Genomic DNA, 17,833 nt, shown 5'->3' on the forward strand with positions numbered 1-17,833 from the left:
TTTATTGCATTAATTTATGCTTTATTTGTTTAATTTCTTTGACCATAAGGTCGAGACAATTTGATTAATTGAAAATGTCCGAATTTCCCAAGATGCCAGTTAACTTGTAAAATACAATGGTGAACACAACCGGACACTCGATTCTTCTGCCTGCAATTCTATTATTGCTTAGCGAACCATTGGAACTTTCATTATCTGCACATTCTAACTCTGTTCTTCCACTGATAGTCCTGGCACCAGTTATCCATCTTGCCATGATTCCGCACTCGTGGATTAATTGGATTTTCTGAGTAAATATTGATCAATGAGTTATCTGGACTTCCCAGTATTTCGTTTTGAAAAACTTCTGATTAGTGAACATGATCTAATAGCTCCCAGACTGATTTTATTGTGGTTGTTTTTGACAAATCATGTTAAGTTGTTGTAGTGTTCCTACATATCGTGATGATGTAATAAATCTTGAAGTATGCAGAAATGTAGAAGGAATAAATCATGAAGTGATGCTGATAAAGTAGAGGCATGCTCATTGCACTCGTACATAGTGTTTGATCATGACCTCTATGAGCAAACACCAAATGGGTATCAAATTCAGCATGATGTAACATCATGATGACAGGAAAACTGCAACAGGAAGGGATATGCTATCTTTGTGAATGTTATAATAAATATGATGAAAGAATGTATGGTGTGAGGCAATTATTATGTATGTATCTGTGTGCTCCAAGACCAAAAAATACATTCATGTAAAAGTACGTTGATTCCATTGATTATATGTATGTAAATATAAGTGATCGAAGGCTTTAAAAAATTCAATATAAAAGGACACTGATGCGATATCTTGGACAAACTCCTTCCTCAAGCCTTAATCAATATTAAACAAAACTTTCTTAAAACAAAGATATTTTTGAACCAGAGAGATCATAGAACACCTTACCCTGTGCAGTCTTGAGAAAAAAAAAGACAGGACATGGGCTGGGTCTGCGAGCAACAAATTTGATTGGTCGAGATGATGTAAAATGCCGTAATATTTTGCCTGCAAAACAAAAGGTTTTTGAAAGTACCAAGAAGGTGATACGCGTTCTACTGTGTTCAAGTATGTAATTCATTAGAAATAAAATAAAGATTTCAAAGGTTGTAGAAAAATAAAATTTTCGGAAGTTTACTACCATTGATGCAGCGTCTTTTACACCACCTTATTTAACATGTTGCATTAATTATTCGTGCGTGTTGTATGTGTCACTTATGAGATCCTTAAAAACACGAAGTTTCCTGTTTGGAATTATTTTCATTTTTGTTTGACTGCCAGACAGGCAGATAAACTAACAATTTATCTCACTCCTCTCTTATCTACACGTGTGATCGGGACAAATTCAGAGCCAAAGTAATGCAGAAGTGCAGGTTCGTTTTCTGATTCATGTTCCGATTCACATTCAAATTATAACAATCAGTCGAAATTGAATTGTTCCTCGATCATAAACTGATGTTTGTAGACAGACAGACAGACAGACAGACAAACAAAGTGAACCAATTGCTTCACCCCGTGTTTTGCTTCGCATAATTTTAGTTTACATGCCTCCTGTTTTCTTTAATGTATGTCCGTTCCTGTTCATCTCCTAACTCCAATGTACTCCCGACATTTCTCAACCAGGTTTAAATTAGGTAGATAGGTTAAGGTAGAAATTATGTAAGGTAGGTTTAAAACGAGGTATATGGGTTTAAATTGGAATTAGATAAGTGCATTGGAGATAGAGGAGTACATGGATATTGGCAGGACTTGTAGGTAGCTTATATGTCTGGATGGGTGATGGTTTCTGGGGTTGGTGCAGCTCAGGCATGAAGAGCCAAATGGCTTCCTCCTGCACCAAGGTTCCTTGTGTATCCTTTTATGTCCTTGTAACTGTGACAATTAAGTAGAAGCACTCCACAGCTGCACTGTAATTTTTACTTTGCTCAGTAGGAGATATTCTTTCTTCAAGTGAAAGTCACACAATTTTGGTACTTACAATAATTCTTGCAATAAAAAAAGAAGGTTCTTGCAATATTTGTGTTGCAGGGCGATACAAGCCTGGGGTACAATAGATCCGTGATCTTTTTTTTATAATGAGAGGTTCAACATAAAGATATTAAAAACAAGCTTCTCCAATGTCTGCAGCATGTTTGCTGACCCAATCTACAATGACAATGAAGGAATGTGAAATAGTCATCAGCCATTCAATCATGGAGTGCCACTCCAAAGCCGAAGATGGCAATTCTCGTGAAATGTGAACAACCTGGGAAGGTGAATTTGTTTTGAGTGTATGTCGGAGTGGCTATGCAGACAGAAATCACACTCTAAGATAACGATCAGTGTAAGCTGTGTCAATAACTGTCCAAAAAGAGCAGAACATTTGCTATCTGTACAAGTTGAGACAGGAATTTGTAATTTGGCCAGGGTGTTGGCAAAGCACGCAGGTGACATTTTATAGCAGGGTCAAGATTCCAGCCTAATCTGGAGAGCTCAGAGATGAGTCTGCATACCTGTGGACGAGTATGCAAAAAAAGTGAAAAAGTTTGGTTGCACAATAATTTGCATCTGATGAAAGAGCAGAGGGAGCAAGACTTGAGGATCGGCGTTAAAAAAAGGTCACAAAGATGTCTGCAATGAAAGTCGGTTGGCCTGTACTTTTGGTTCTTTGTGGGGTTTGCTAATCATATTGAGAACTTTGGATTCTTCCACAGCATTTATAAGAAGCAGGTGTGAAGGGGAGAGAGCATGACACCATTTTACTCTGGACAAAGGCCAGGTATGTGATGAGAAAATCAGAATAACCAAGAAAGGATTTGGCACAAGAGAGGATGCCCATTCAAAAGCTAGGTTTGGAGGCCAGCTTTTAATATATGGTCTGCCAAGAAAAGGTCGAATATGATCGAGGCTGAGAAGTTTGAGAGGACTGAACCTCTTGTAGTGGTTAATTTTTTATGATTATGCCAAACATACAGTGTGAGAACCTGAGATTTTTGCCTTTAATAGAAGATGTGTTCCATTTGTCAGAACAACAATTCAATTCCAGAATAGCAGAGAGAAGCAGCTGCTGTCGATTGGGATGGGGTACTGTGTGGCAGAATGTGGAGTCTTCTGCAAAAAGGAAGATAGGTTTACAGATAATTGGAGTGGTTGCTCATGTACATTTGCAACACGAATGGGCCCAAAACACTAATTTAGGATCCTCCAGCTTCCACTGGGAGAGGAGAGATTACATTAATACTGAAATGGTAACATCACAAGTTGCGAAAGTCAGGTATAAAGGTTCATTGAATACCACATGCTGTGAGCTTGGCTGGCAGTGCAGGATGCCAGACTTAGTCAAATGCCCGAGACATGTCCAGGGAGACGGTTCTGACCTTTTCTTTGGGATTTAGGGCCTCAAACCATTGCTGAGAGAGAAGCAGCAGTATGCTAAAAGTGATGGATCCAAAATATATGGAAAGGAATCAGGCTGTTTGAAAATAGGAAATATGATGTTGGCAGTGATAAGAGATTCCATCACTTTTTTTGGAATTATGCCTATTGGCCTGTAGTTCAAAGGACTTCTTTTTGCATCATTCTTATGAATATGAGTAATGTTCACTGGATTCTGGCATGCAGGAGGCAGCCCATGGAGAAGGACAGGCTGAAAAGAGCAGAACAGAGAAGAAGCAAGAGCTGCAGGGTAGTATCTGAGAACATGGATGCACCACCAATTCCTGTCTCCATGAAGAGTTGAGGTTAGACAGAACTTTCTCCACACTCTCAGGGATGAAGGACACAGAGTCAAGAAGTCAGTGTATATGAGCGTGTAAGGTGGTGACGGAATGTGATGGGTGGGATACATGATATTTGGAGGAAAACTGAATTTGAGAAAATAGTCATTACACACTCCCTCCGAGAGCGGGAGGATATGCTTTCAGAATTGGCATCGTTTTCCACACTCTGCAATACCCCCTCCCTCCGGCAAACACTTGCAGTTCCATGTTTCCAGGCAATAATCACAAGTCCCAGACACTTGTCTGGGTGGGGGGTGGGGTGGGGGGGCAGGGGAGGAATTTGGGGCAGGAAAACCAAATTTCAGACATTCCCCCTACTTCATGTGCTTTAGTCTGTGCGTTGTCATCTCTAGTATTTGAGAGGGTTGCGGTGTGCATATGAATGGTTTCTATCAAACATCCTCCATTTTTCTGACCTCATGTGCAAAATATGCTTCTTAACAGGAGATGGTCTCTTCCTCTGTAATCTATCTCTTCACTGTTAAACCTCTTTTTTCCCCCTCCAGAGCTTAGTTTGCATTGTTTTGGGGGACTGTGGAACTTCTTCAGCTTTTTGCTTCATTGCAGAGGTCTTCTCACTCACTGGAGAAGATGTAGCGATTATTATATTTAGCACACATTGCGACTCCTCACTGTGGTCTCTCAGATGGAGTTCTCAGCCTTTGAGGGATCTGTCCTCTATTGTCTTTTGGTGATGGTTTACATAATTGTTGGGTAATTTATGATTACATTCAACCAGACAACTTTCCACAAGAGCCCTGGCTGACTGTCATTGATCAGCAACCACACTCAAGGGAGTTGGGGCAAGAAGGTAAATGCCCACTGTGTGCTTGCTCACTGGTTCAGTGAATAGCTCACGGTTTGTGAGGCACGGTTCCCGGAGCAGCAGAAACAACCCAAAACCCCCTTCCACATGGTAGAAAAGTATGGGGTGAACGGTGATGCCATCTGTTCACAGTTTATCTATAAATCGTACAGAAGAGCTTATTGTCAAAGTCTATGCGATTAAGTGGTCACTTGTTGCCAAAGAAAGGCGACCTGTATTAAATTCAACAGTGGAGGCCAATAACATTGCTCAATATGGATTATGAGATATTGCCAAAGATAATTTTATGGGAGATTGGATATTCCTGTTGCCAGTTTTAGCAAGATGCAAACTTATGGACATGAATGTAGGTGAAATGCTGATTGCTTTGGGATGGTGCGAGGAATTTTAACTTACTATTGGTGCCAACTGAGGAAGTGATGGTGATGAAGTTAGACACAGTTAAGCATTTTATAAATTGAGCCCTCAGTATTTGTGAAGGGCTTTAAGAGTGGTTTCATGTTTCAGGGTGTGATCAAAGGAGTCCAAATGCTACATAGGGGGCAGATGTTCAGCTCTTAGTGAATGGGTTTTTGACAGATTCCTTTGCGATTTGTGGTGGGTTGAAACAAGGGTGTTCATCTCCTTTTTTGTTGCAGGATCAATTGACCATGTAGTCACCATGTAGTCCTAGAACACCTGGTGTCACTTCTCGATTGGATGTGTTTGAAAGCCGTGTTTTGAGCCAACATGGAGAATTTCGTTGCTTCATATTTTCCCATCCCCTTTTCTTAAGGTGAGTTCTGGGGCATGAATATGTATATCCATGGTGATGTTACAAGTGAAGTTATATTTGATTTTAAGTGGAAAATTTGACCTTCTATTTCCACCATATAGAAAGCCTAAACAATGTTTTTGTATTATTTTGATGTGGTCAAATGTCACTTTACCGAAAAGAAAGCACACCAAAATTCTTGGCACAAGTACTTTAAGTTCAGGTGGTCCTTCTTTTTGACCACCGGTCACTTGCTTTAGCTTCTGAGTGAGAGTATGTGCCGATGGGAAAGTTTGACTCGTGGTCCAGGTCAAGGCAGGTATGGGAGCATGCACCAGAGCAGCGAGTCACTGCGTCTACTTTCCGCCAGTATTCGTTTCTCCAAATTGTTTGCGTTTCTTCTTCTCCTCAATTTACGCTAACCCACCCCACCTTGCAGAAGACATCTGACCCCAAGAAAAAGAAAACATGCTTTTAAAGCAACCAAAGCCTCATGGTGGAGCTTGTACATTTATCATATACAGTATAGATATAGAGCTTTCACTGTACTTTTATACCAGTTAAAGACGTCAATACACAACTGACAAATCAACACAATGTATATGGTTTGAACTGGGGATCGTAGCATCATGACTGCTAAACAGTCTAACCCTAAAGGGTTAGTCACATCCATCATCATTTTGCATGCAGCCTGTGGGTGCGAGTTACATCATTACTGGGAGCGCCGCTGTGACACTGATGCAGTGCCCCTGTTCCCAATAAACAGGAACTCATTTTGCTGACCTCAGAAGGGTGACAGACTGAGTCAACCCACCTGGTGGTAATTAACGGATTGACAGGAGCTCAAACTCAAGAACCCAAGATATTAAGCCAACCAAATCCAATGGGACCATACTCTGTGCAGTGTTGGTGCTACTAAAGCAGTCTCCTGTGCTATTAGGCACAATCCTGGACAGGTCAACATTCTGACACAGGATACATGAATGGCTCAATCCTCCCAGCAAGCTGGTACTCATTTTGTCGACCTCATGATGATCATTGCGCCAACCTCACAAGAATGACAGGCTGAGTCAAACCCACCTGGTATTAATTCAACGGCTGAGCAGGATTTGAACTCAGGATCCTAGGATCCCAAATCTACCACACTAACCAATAAGCCAACACCAAGCTTAAGTCACATCCATATTTCCCACCAATGCAACGCAACTCATCTCACCAAGTCACTTCAGTGATTATGAATAAATAATGTATCATTTATATATTTTGTACACATCAGGCAAAAGGGATGTAGGTGAGGAAATTGGGAGAAATGTAGAGGAGTATGAAGAGAAGATCAAGATAGTTGATGAGGAAGAGAGAAAAGGAAAGAAGGGGGGGGTGAACAATTCCATCATTTTTGTGCACACAATATATATAATATGGCCCCCTCACTATAAGTGAGGATAGTGAGTGTTCAGGGCAAATAAAGGATCATATATTCAGTTGGTACTCTCAAACATGGATAAGCTAAAGAGCAGGATGGATCATTTTTTGACAAACCACCTTCGATTACTGATCTACATCACGACTATACCAGTTTCACAATTATACGTTCCACGTCGACACGATTCAGAGCTTCGTCTAAATCTCCATATACAATTCTCATATCCCCTAACACAGTGTCTCCATGACAAAATCTCCCATCTATCGCCCGATCACTTTTGATCTCCTCATGCTGACCATCAATCACGTGAAACGCCACACTTCTTTTTCTCCCCAATGACATTTACGGGAATTAAGTAGATTCAACATTTTGCAGTGTCAAGGTGCCCACTCTGTCATGCCCAGAGTACACAGGCCACAGAGAAAACCATTTGGGTTCTGACAGTAGCTCTGAAGAATGTCATATGTCAGTCATCATGCTCCATTTGTTACCCAGCTGCAATGTGGTGCGCGCATGAGATGTGCATCCATCGTTCACAGTGAGGAGCACGCTTGTGGATGTACAAAAGCAGGGTTCCTGCTTTGCATTCCTCCGTCACAGCAAAAAAAGGATTTGGTGACTCAAACAGCTGGAATCAAACGTCCAACCATCTGAAAAGCCGTTAATCCATTACGCCGTTAAGTATACATGGTCACGCAAGTGGCGCTGACGATGTGTCCGTAAGTTTGTCTGGATCCTCCGTAAATCTGCAAGTCTTCACGAAGACGAAAAAAATCTTCTATCGCATAAGTTGAGCAATTTAAACACTTAAGGAATATGTAATTTAACCAATCTGTTTTTTATTTATTTTATCAAAGCCAACCGCGATTTCCTTCACGCTTGCCTTCTCAATAGGACTGCTTGCACTGAGGATGTTGTGATAAACACACATATCCATGCATGATAAAACACACAATAAATATTATGATTTGTAAAGCACTTAACGATTTTCCTGTGACAGTCAACGCATGATGCTATTATTTTATCGTGATGATTATTGTTATGGCTCGATGCACGCGGCAGTTATCTTTAGCGGTTTCTGCACAAGTGGATCAATATTAATTTCATCAGTTCAAGAGGGGGCTTGGCACAGAAGCAGTACACTATCTGCCCCGGTCCCCCAGAAGAATCTATCTTTCACCAATCGGGGCTCGAATCGGGACGTCGCAGGATGTAGTGCGTCCCGGGCATGGAGCCACGCTAAAAAAATCCAAACCATGAGGCACCACAAAGCCCCTGGTCTGACGAGGCCATTCATCATGAAACTGATAGTCAGCCTGTCGACTGGGTCCTATTTTGCTGGAACCTTATCTCTGGCCTGGCCGTGCCAGCCACACATCTTGAGGTTGATGAACTTGCATCTATCCTTAAGGCACTCTCAGTTAGCGAATACATTTGTTTGAACAGTTTCTTTTGATGATAATGAAAAAAATAATATTAACATTTGATCTCTATTTGACACAGTCAAAAATAAACCAAAAAATATTAACGGTAAAGCGGGAAGTGAATAGTTTCAACACCCATCCTTTGTTTATTTTTTGTTTGTTTGACCGAATATTAACTTCCATTCAGGCTGTGTGCTTAATCTTTCATAGACTTTATGCTCATTACACAATATACAGAGCAAAGGAATGACTCGTCATGAAAAAACGTCTTCCTCGGAAATAAAAAAAAAACAATAATCTTTCATGATGACCACATGACTGAAAATAATCCGAATATTAATTTGCGATTGGTCATTGGCTTTGCCTGGTGTTGGCTTAATGGTTGGGTGACAGGCTTGGGATCCCTCAGGTCTTCAGTTCAAATCTTGCCCGGCCATTTAATTAATAACTGGTGGGGTTCATTCGGCCTGTCATCCTTCTGAGGTCGGCAAAATTAGTACCAGCTTGCTGGGAATGATTGAGCCATTCGAGTATCTTGCGTCAGAGTGGCGACCTGTCCAGGATTGTACCCAATAGCCCAGGAGATTGCTTTGACAGCACCGACACTCTGTGCAAAGTTTGGTCCCAATGGATGGATGGTCACTGGCTTTGACGCCAATACAGCTTTTTATTACGGACCTTAAGCATCAAATAGCTGCATATATCGAACAAACAGTTTCAAGTGGAGCACATCGCCACCATTAGAGCATTTAAATTGCATCAGATGTGGCAATAAATGCAAATTGTTGCATCCAGCTTGCTGGCTCGATGACAGAAGATGCCATTCGCATTTTTTTTCCTTCTCCATCAGAGGAGGGATGCAGACTTGGCGTTAGAAGGGGGGAGAGATGTGGAATTGGAGTTGAGAGAGGTGGGGTGGGGAGGGATGCAGATTTGAAGAAGACAGGGGTTGAGGACTCGGTCACATTTTGCATTTTGCAGAATTTTCATGGGTCTTTGCCATTCTGCTACCAAAGGACATTCCTGTCAAACTCCCAAAATATTCCACTCCATTGGAAACGAATTCCCTAACAGCCACGTGGAACCGGTTTATTTGCTCGTATCTTTTCAGTATTTTTTTTTTTTAATATACTTTGTCAAGGCTCATAAGAGAGCTAACACACAACGCACATCAAGAGGGGGACATGAGACAAGAGGGGCGTGAGTGGGACAAGAGGGGTGTGACTGTCATCCTGGACAAAACAGTGGGGAATAATCCATTTGCCGTTATTATGTGTTCCATTGTCAACCTTGTTGATGTGGAAAGTGTATGGTTTTATGATCGTTTTGGACTAACATGGGTCCATTAATAAAATTCAGGTTGGTTGCCGGGGTGGCTATCTTGGGGAACTTCTGTAATTTGCATAAATTCAAGATGGCCACTACAGGTCAGATGATGGGGCTAAGTTTTTAATCGGTCAACATATAATCCTGTGTAATACCTCTTTTCCATTTGATTTTGACATGAGGAATTCAATTTTGGGGTTATTTTTTTTTTTTACGTTCAGGAATAAATAGAGGTTCACATGAAATGTCCATGACTATTTTCTGCTGAAAATTATACAACACCAATGCAAAAGTGAAGTCATTAATGGTTCACAACAGTATGTTGATAATCAGAAAGCATACACATTGTCATGTCATTATGTTGGACATCTTAGGAACAGAGGACATAGAGCCTCATAGAAAACTTACGTATTGTTCATTCCCATTCATTGTACTCGTCCCCTTCTGTATCCTCGTCTCTTTCCAGTTCTGCTTCGAAACTTCCTTCTTCCACTTCACTTTCACTGTCCTCCACAGTATTGTGTGGGTTGAAGCACTTGTCACTGCAACCACAAGTGCAGTATAGCATGCAGGAGATCTTTGCATGGTGACAACTACAACTTGCAGTACTGCAGGCCTTCCCCTCTGCTTTGCATCCACACCGCACAACATCCATGAGGTCCAAAGGGGCTGGTGGAGTAGCAGAAGTTGCTGGCACTGGGATTCCATCTCTGATGTCCCATCCATATTTTGTAATGTCAAGTTCAGGTGGGGCCTGCTGATCAGCTGATTTTGCAAGTACTGTCTGTAGATGTGCACGCAAAATATGAAGGAAGAGATTGATCTCAGTTGGAGGTAATGCCATGAGCTTGAGGGGCTTGCCAGACTTCCTTGTGTACATATAGTACCTCATCTCACTCATCGTGGTGCCTTCTGGCTGACCATACAGGGCACAGAAGAATGTCCGCCCTGCTTCCATGAGCTGTTCATGGCTTGTGTTCGGCTCGCCAAGTGCGGAGTACAAACCAGGGAAGTTGCCAGCTCTCAGTGTCTTCAGGGCTGACACTTTGCCCTTGCCATATGGGTATGACGTGGTATCTGAGCCAGTGATGTCGTGCATTCCCAAAAGCTGCAGACACTTGGGGCCAAGCTGGTCATAGGTGGTGTTGATATCCCAAATTGCTCCATCCCACCTTTCCATCTGCACTGTGGCCTGATGGTTTACTGGGTTTACCAGCACAACATCAATACAAAAACATCAGTGTCATCAGAGAGGATACGTATCACTCTTGCATTACATTCAGCAGCCATGAGTAGGTGTGAGATCATTGTAATGTCTGCTTCATCATGGTTGAACGCACCATGGCTACGGCTCTCCACAGTAACTCCCTCACCAAAGTTATAGGTACTCAAAACCTTGGACAGCTGCAACTTGTTCTGCTTGTTTTTCAGGATGGCGTCTCGACCAGGCAGGGGTGTGTTTATTGTGAGGTCATAGTTGATGGAACCAATGCCAGCATGCCTCACTCGTTCAGATGGTTAGCAATGGACTCACGGAAACCAACAATGGTAGCACATCCATCTAACCGAACTAACATAATGTCCTTACCCATGCAGTCTGTTAGTTTGCTCAACATATCACGTCGAGTGAGTTTGCCACCAAGATCACAGTACAGGGAATGCAGTTCAACCCTATTCCACATCTTTGACCTGTCACAATTCATGCGCTCCATGACGTTCTTTGGGGCACTTTCTTCTGCAACACCAGTTGGCAAATCAGCATATTTAGGGACTGTCATGAAACTGTTATAACAGCGTACATGGTATTTGCACTCAGCCGCAGGGAGATCAACCAAACATCCAATATGTAACTTGACCGTTCTGGCTACTTCATCATTACGTTGCTCAGCAGCATTAATGATGGCATCTTTCATCGTTGGGATGGGATTACCTTCCTTGTCAAAACGTTCGTTTGTCATGCATTGATGAACACGATCCCATCTTTCTGGATGTTTGTCATCAACAGGTAAACATTCTTTACCACAAAAAAATGCAGTCACGTTTGTAAACAAACACACCACTGCCTGTTGCCTGTGTGCGAGATCTTGTTGTCACTGTAACACAATCATCTTCAGCTTTTCTTTTCTGTGATTTACGAAGTCTCTCAATTTTTTGTTTTGATGTGTAAGTACAGTAGCATCCTTTGTGACATTCTATGCCAACAGCATCACCACCACCATCAACAATGTCCTGTAGTTTTGCACGTAGCTCTTCATCTCCACGGGCGTTGGCACAGGAGATCAATGTCTTGATCCCTTGATCAGCGAATTTCTTCAATTCCGCTCCACCATGACACACGGGAAGAATGCACCTTGAATCAGCCATATCTGTAAAAACAAAACAATGAATTAGTAACTCGCATTAATGTCGTATATCAGCGTCCAGTTGTCAGAATAGTGACCTTGTTGTCATTAAAAATGTATCTCACACGGCAAACAATTGCCAGAAACTCGAACATTGACCTCAAATTTACTTCTGATCACAAAAATAAGGTTAAATATCGATTCCTCGTGCCAAAATTATATGGAAAAGATGTCTCGTGTAATTTTAAGTTCATTACCTAAAAAGTTAAATTTTCAGCCCGGTCGATGACGGCCATCTTGTATTTGCGCAAAAATAACAGATTTCCCCATGGTTGCCATCCGGGCAACCAAGCTTAATTTTGTCTATGTATGCCTGTGAACAAGAAACCACCATAAAACCATACACCTTTGAGGACAACAAGGTTACTTCTCTGGCAAATGGACTAAACAGTGACATCAGGAGATCTGTGGAAGGGAGAGGGATGGGGTGAGGAACACGGGGTATACAAGATGGACATTACAGGGACTTTCAGGAAGGAATGCAAGGAATTTTGAGGTGGGTTTTGGGGTGGATTAAGGGGCTAAAAAAGATTGAGGATTTTGATGGGGCACGATAAGAGGTGTTGGTGAACAGCTGTTTTGAAGGCCTGGAGGGAAGAATGGGATTGAACAGAGTGAGGGAGTTTATTCCAAAGGCGGGGTAAAAGAGGAATGAAAGAGTGAGGTGAGCAGTGATTCATGATTTTGGTAGTTTTAAAAGAAGGGGGTTATTGGCGGACCTTGAGCGCCGTGCAGAAATACGGTGGGGACAAATAGCAGACAGAGCGGGGGGCGGGGGGGGTGAGACCAGAGAGGAGACGGTAGAAGACAGAACGACCACCGACCTGTTGCAAAAATGTATAAAACTTGTATAAATGCAAGTTGCACAATTGTGTCAGAATGGGGTAAATGTCAAAATCATAGCATGTTTAATTCTGAATGATACCCAATTTAAGAGCTCTTGGGTCTGGACAGTGCATGCGGAGGTCTACAAATATTGATATTCACTCAATTTTCAGTTATGTGCATTTTGTGCACATGGGCAGTGTATCGACTCAGAGTCGCTGGTTCGCACACAGCAACTTTCGGGGTGGGGTTACCCCCAAAACTTCAGATCCCTATTTTTGCTACTCCTTTATCACCCAGCTGATTGTTCTGAAACTTGACACATGTATACAAGACAATGGTCCGCATAATTGCTCGGGCTTTGATTTTTTGATTTTGGATCATGGGAGCTCCTGGGAAGGGGGGGGGGGGAGAATACCCCCTGAAAGTTTGGATCACGACTTATCCCTTATTTACCAACAGATTGCTCTGAAACACCATACAGCCCTTCTCCTCGATGGTCCGCAGGATCGCTCAGTCTTATATTTTTCAATTTTGGTCAAGGGGGGGGGGGCTCCCAGGGGGGTTCTCCCAAATAGACCAGTCTATTGTCCATGACATTTCCCAGATTTTGGATTCAGCAGAGGACTGAACTACAACTTCAATAGATGACCGTCAGCCCACTCGGGAATATTTGTTTTTATTTAGTACCATGTAGTAAGAGCTAGCAGGATGACCAAGAGGGAAGCACACTCACCTGTAGGCTATCTGGCCTGGGTTTGAATCCCGAACCAGTTATAGACTGTCATCCCAGTGTGTCACAGGCAGGATGGTTCATCAATGTGTGTGCCATCCCTCGGAAGGATGTTAAACTGGGTGTCCTGTTTGCCGGCATTCGTTCTTTAGTTGTCTTTCACATTTGCTGGTGTCTTTCTTGGAGTTGACGAAAGATAAATCTTTGGGGTGGCACAAACATCCGAGAGTATTGAAAAAGATGGCAGAGCAGATAGGCATGATGTTAATATATTGTTACGGATTCACGGGTCCAGGTCATGAGGGGCTTCTCAGACCTGTTTCCTAACCTCTGATCCTGAAGCCAAATAGCCGCAGCTAACTCGGTAGCATGTCGGGTTGGTAAGCAACTACGGACAGCATCTGAGATGATTCATTTATGAAGAGTCCTTGCATCCAATACCCACATTACCTTCCCAGCAAATTAACCCCCCCCCTCTCACATTAGGGAAATGTGTTCTCAATGCCACACAACTGGCTGGCAATCAAGAACGGCCGAGCAATACTGCAAATGAGATGATGGCTAAAGACTAACCATAGCAAAACAGCGGAGCAGAACTCTCATCCTCTATTACCTTACCAATTGATTAAAGATGTTTGGGCAGTTAAGAAACAGTTTATAAAAATCCAAAAGGACACATATTTAGAGTAAAAACTGTCACAAAGAAAAATCTTACCAATAAGCACACAAGCCCCTTCGTCAGTCAACTTAACACGACGACGCACATAGATGCCTCAGTCACTCCGGGGAAACAAGAAAAGAAAGAGGGATAGATAGAAAATCAGGAAGGCAGGGTTTGTTGCCGACCCCATGTACATCTGACATCAGCCTGCGGGCTTACATTAGTCCCAACGTGAAAGAGGGGAGGCGGGAGAAAGAAGAGGGGGGTAATGATGTGGTGCACCATGTGGGGGAGAAGTGCATGTGAATGCTCATGGTGCAACACAGCAAATCATGAATGAGAGTCGGCAAACCAACCCTGAATGGGTTGAAGGTGTAATTGTTGGCTACTCTGATGCATTCCAAGTGAAGGAATTAGAAATAGGGATAGAAAGAGAAAGAGAGAGCGAGTCAGAGTGTCAGCGGGCATGTCCAGGGAAAAAAAACTGTAGTTTGTCAGCTCACGCTCTGCAGCACCAATACATTCGTTTCCACAGTGGCCCGCTCTCGCAATGGCTGGCTGTCAAGGGTTCAGCTCGACTCTGAGATGTTCCCTGGACGCATACTAGCCCCGGTCATGGAATTCTCCAACCTGATAAAGCCCTTGGTGGAGGCATGCTCCAGGGACTGGGCAGCAACTGGTGCAGCTTCCTCAACGGTGCACTCTTGTTGTCATGTGGTGCTCATTGGTCAAGCCCATGGTCCTGTAGCGGGGTCGAAGGCCAACTCCGCCCATGTGCGGTGCTTTATTCTGCTGCTTCAAGCAATTGAGGAGGTTCTCCACCCTGGTTCGCACCACTTTATGCTGATGGCTGTTGGATTTGTAATGAATTGTAATATGCAAAGTGTGTATGGATATGCTGCAAAGAGGTGCAGAGAGAGAGTGGGGGAGATAACAAGAGAGATATTGAGAGGGATAAGAAGAGAGATAAGAAGAGAGACAGGAAGATAGAGTGAAGAAGAGAGATAGGAAGAGAGAGTGAAGAAGAGAGATAGGAAGAGAGATAATAAGAGAGATAAGAAGAGAAGGGATTTAGAAAAAGTATATTTTTTTTGCATAGCTCTCATACGAGCCTCGACAAGGTAACACAATGCACAGCAAGGGGGGGGGGGGCATGAGAAAAGATGGGTGGGAGTGGGAAGGACAAAACAGTGGGAACAGAGACATTAGGAGATCTGTGGAAGGTAGAGGGATGGGGTGAGGAACACAGGGTATACAAGATGGACATTACAGGGATTTTCAGGAAGGAAAGCAGAGAATTTTAATGAGGTGGGTTTGGGGTGGATTAAAGGGGGTAAAAAAGATCGAGGATTTGTATGGGGGATGATTTGTTCGTGGTCAGGAGCTCAGGTGGGCCGAAGAACGACTTTGCATGATGGAGGATTCCCAGTCGGCGACTGGCTTTGGAGGCCAGGTTGGAAATGTGGCTGTCCCAGAAAAGATCATGGCAGATTCTGAGACCCAGAAGCTTGAAAGAAAGGACTTCTTTCAGAGGATTGTTGAGAAAGTGGATGGGGGGGGGACGCTCCAAACGGTCCTTTCGGAGAGACAGAGTGAGAGTGTGAGATTTGTCCGGATTGAAAGACATGTTGCACAAGTTGGACCAGTTTGTGATTTTACCCAGATCTGCAGTGAAGAAGCTGCTGCTTGCCGGTCTGAGGGATGACCGATGGTACAGCAGAGGGTGGAGTCATCAGCAAAGTGGTAAAGAGGATTTTCCAGAGAGTCGGAGAGATCATGGATGAAAACCAGATAAAGAAAGGGCCCAGAACACTCCCTTGAGGAACTCCAGCCTGGACAGGAAGAGGGGATGCATGAATTCCATTTAGGGCCACACGTTGACTGCAACAGGAGAGGAAGTCTGCGAGCCATGAGTGGAGATGGCTTTGGATACCATTGGAAAAGAGTTTGGTGAGCAGGTCAGGGTGCCAGACTGTGTCAAAAGCACGCGGTATGTTTAGGGGCAAGGCTCTGATTTCATGTCCGGCATTGAGGACCTCCATCCATTGTTGGGAGAGCAGAAGCAGCATATTCAGGGTAGAGTGACCTGGTTTGAAACCAAATTGATGATCGGAAATCAAGCCATTGGAGAAGAGGAAGGATTCGATGTCTGAAGCGATGATGGATTCCATAACCTCGGTGATGATTGGGTGAAGGCTGATTGGTCTGTAGTTGCAGGGATCTGTTTTTGCACCCTTTTTATGCAGGGCAGTAATGTTTGCTGATTTCCAAGCAGATGGCAGATGACTTTGAGCAAATGAGAGGGTGAATAGAACAGAGAGAGGGTGAGCAAGAGCAGAGGAGCAGGTTTTTAGGACACGTGGGCTGGTGCCGTTTGGATCGGTTGCAGAATCTGAGTCGAGGTTTGACAGCAAACTGTCACAACAAGGTTTGACTCAGCAAATCTGAGTCGAGAATAATTACAAAGGGGGTTTGAATATTGCTGCACAAACACAATGCATTTCCCTGTCCAATGATATGAGGGTAAAGGCAATCGAACAAAACAAAATACTATGGATACATCTCAACTAAAAGGTTACCTTTTGTGTTGGATGTGACACTCCGGGGTCTTCCAAAACTGTAACTCTTCCCCTTCTCCGTGTACCAGACTCATCCTAATTCTGCCTGCTCCAGTGCATGCCAGGCATAGCCCCATTAACATGATTACCTCGCCTATCAGATCCCTGAGTATGACATTTGTTTGTGCAGGAAAACTTTCATACATGTCCTCACTCAGAAAATCGTGAAAACTAATGTGTAATTGTTCCGACACATTTGCTCCACTCACGTATTTATACAATTCTAAATTCAATTACATCTCTACAAATACGACCAGGTGGGCACAAACACATCACACATTATACAATGCACGCTGGTCCACCACTGGTCTTCAAAAATGTTATTTAGCAAGTGTGCAACAGTCAGTTGGCATGGCCACAATTTGCCTCTGGTCCACACAGATGATGACAAGCAATCCTTGGGGGGAGGGGAGGCATGAGAAGGGCGGCAGGTAAATGGGCAGTATAATAGGCAAGGCATGGCAAAGGCAAACTGGGCTGGCAGGTATTGCTGCCCAGACTCTTGTCATACACGCATCTGAGGGTGTGGCAGTGCTGACCAATCAGGTGATGGGCTCTGTCATAGCCTAAATAATCGCTCACTCCAATGCCACCATGGACTAACCTTGTCATCGACCGTGCCCCTCTATCCCCATCTGTCCCTGCTGTCCTTAGCCCCCTCCAAAGCTAGCTATCTCCCCCATACTGTTCCCGCCTCGATAACTATGTCTCTTGGGGCCTACTACATCAATTTTTATCCCTGAAGAGAAAAGATGGATCTGTGGGAACCTCAGCACAAGTTTGCACTGTGTCTACAGGTCCCAAAGCATCCACAGGTGGTGGGTGATCCAGAGAAGAAACATTTCTAACTATCCTAGCAATCATTACATCATCTGTTGTTAAACTCCCTCAAGACTCCTCAACATGTCTCTCCTGAGACTATGCAGTTCTCGTAACCTCATTTACCCATCGTTCTGCACGTTGGTGCCCATATTAGTTTGGGTCTGGTCCTCAATTTTTCACTCGAGCCTCCGCACAATTTTGTGGCCCTTTCAACTCTACGTTGCTAAGCTACCTTT

The 17,833-nt window shown here is 43.4% G+C and overlaps 1 protein-coding gene across 1 annotated transcript; it reads right to left on the reverse strand.

Moving 5' to 3' along the window:
• Positions 1-955: 955 nt before the first annotated feature.
• Positions 956-11,887, reverse strand: LOC147027600 (uncharacterized). Its single transcript, XM_085877132.1, has 2 exons — positions 9,945-11,887; positions 956-1,033 (listed from the first exon to the last, which is right to left on the reverse strand). The coding sequence occupies exon 1, from the start codon at positions 10,714-10,716 to the stop codon at positions 9,952-9,954; it is 765 nt and encodes a 254-aa protein (XP_085733258.1). The 5' UTR covers positions 10,717-11,887; the 3' UTR covers positions 956-1,033; positions 9,945-9,951.
• Positions 11,888-17,833: the final 5,946 nt, after the last annotated feature.

The sequence above is a fragment of the Eptatretus burgeri genome, chromosome 4 (genome assembly GCF_056783735.1).
Source record: "Eptatretus burgeri isolate ZD-2024b chromosome 4, Ebu_testis_v1, whole genome shotgun sequence".
NCBI lineage: Eukaryota > Metazoa > Chordata > Myxini > Myxiniformes > Myxinidae > Eptatretus > Eptatretus burgeri.

Excerpts from the sequence above, each read along its gene's own strand:
- LOC147027600 (XM_085877132.1), bottom strand. The coding sequence starts at position 10,716 with ATGGAAAGGTGGGATGGAGCAATTTGGGATATCAACACCACCTATGAC.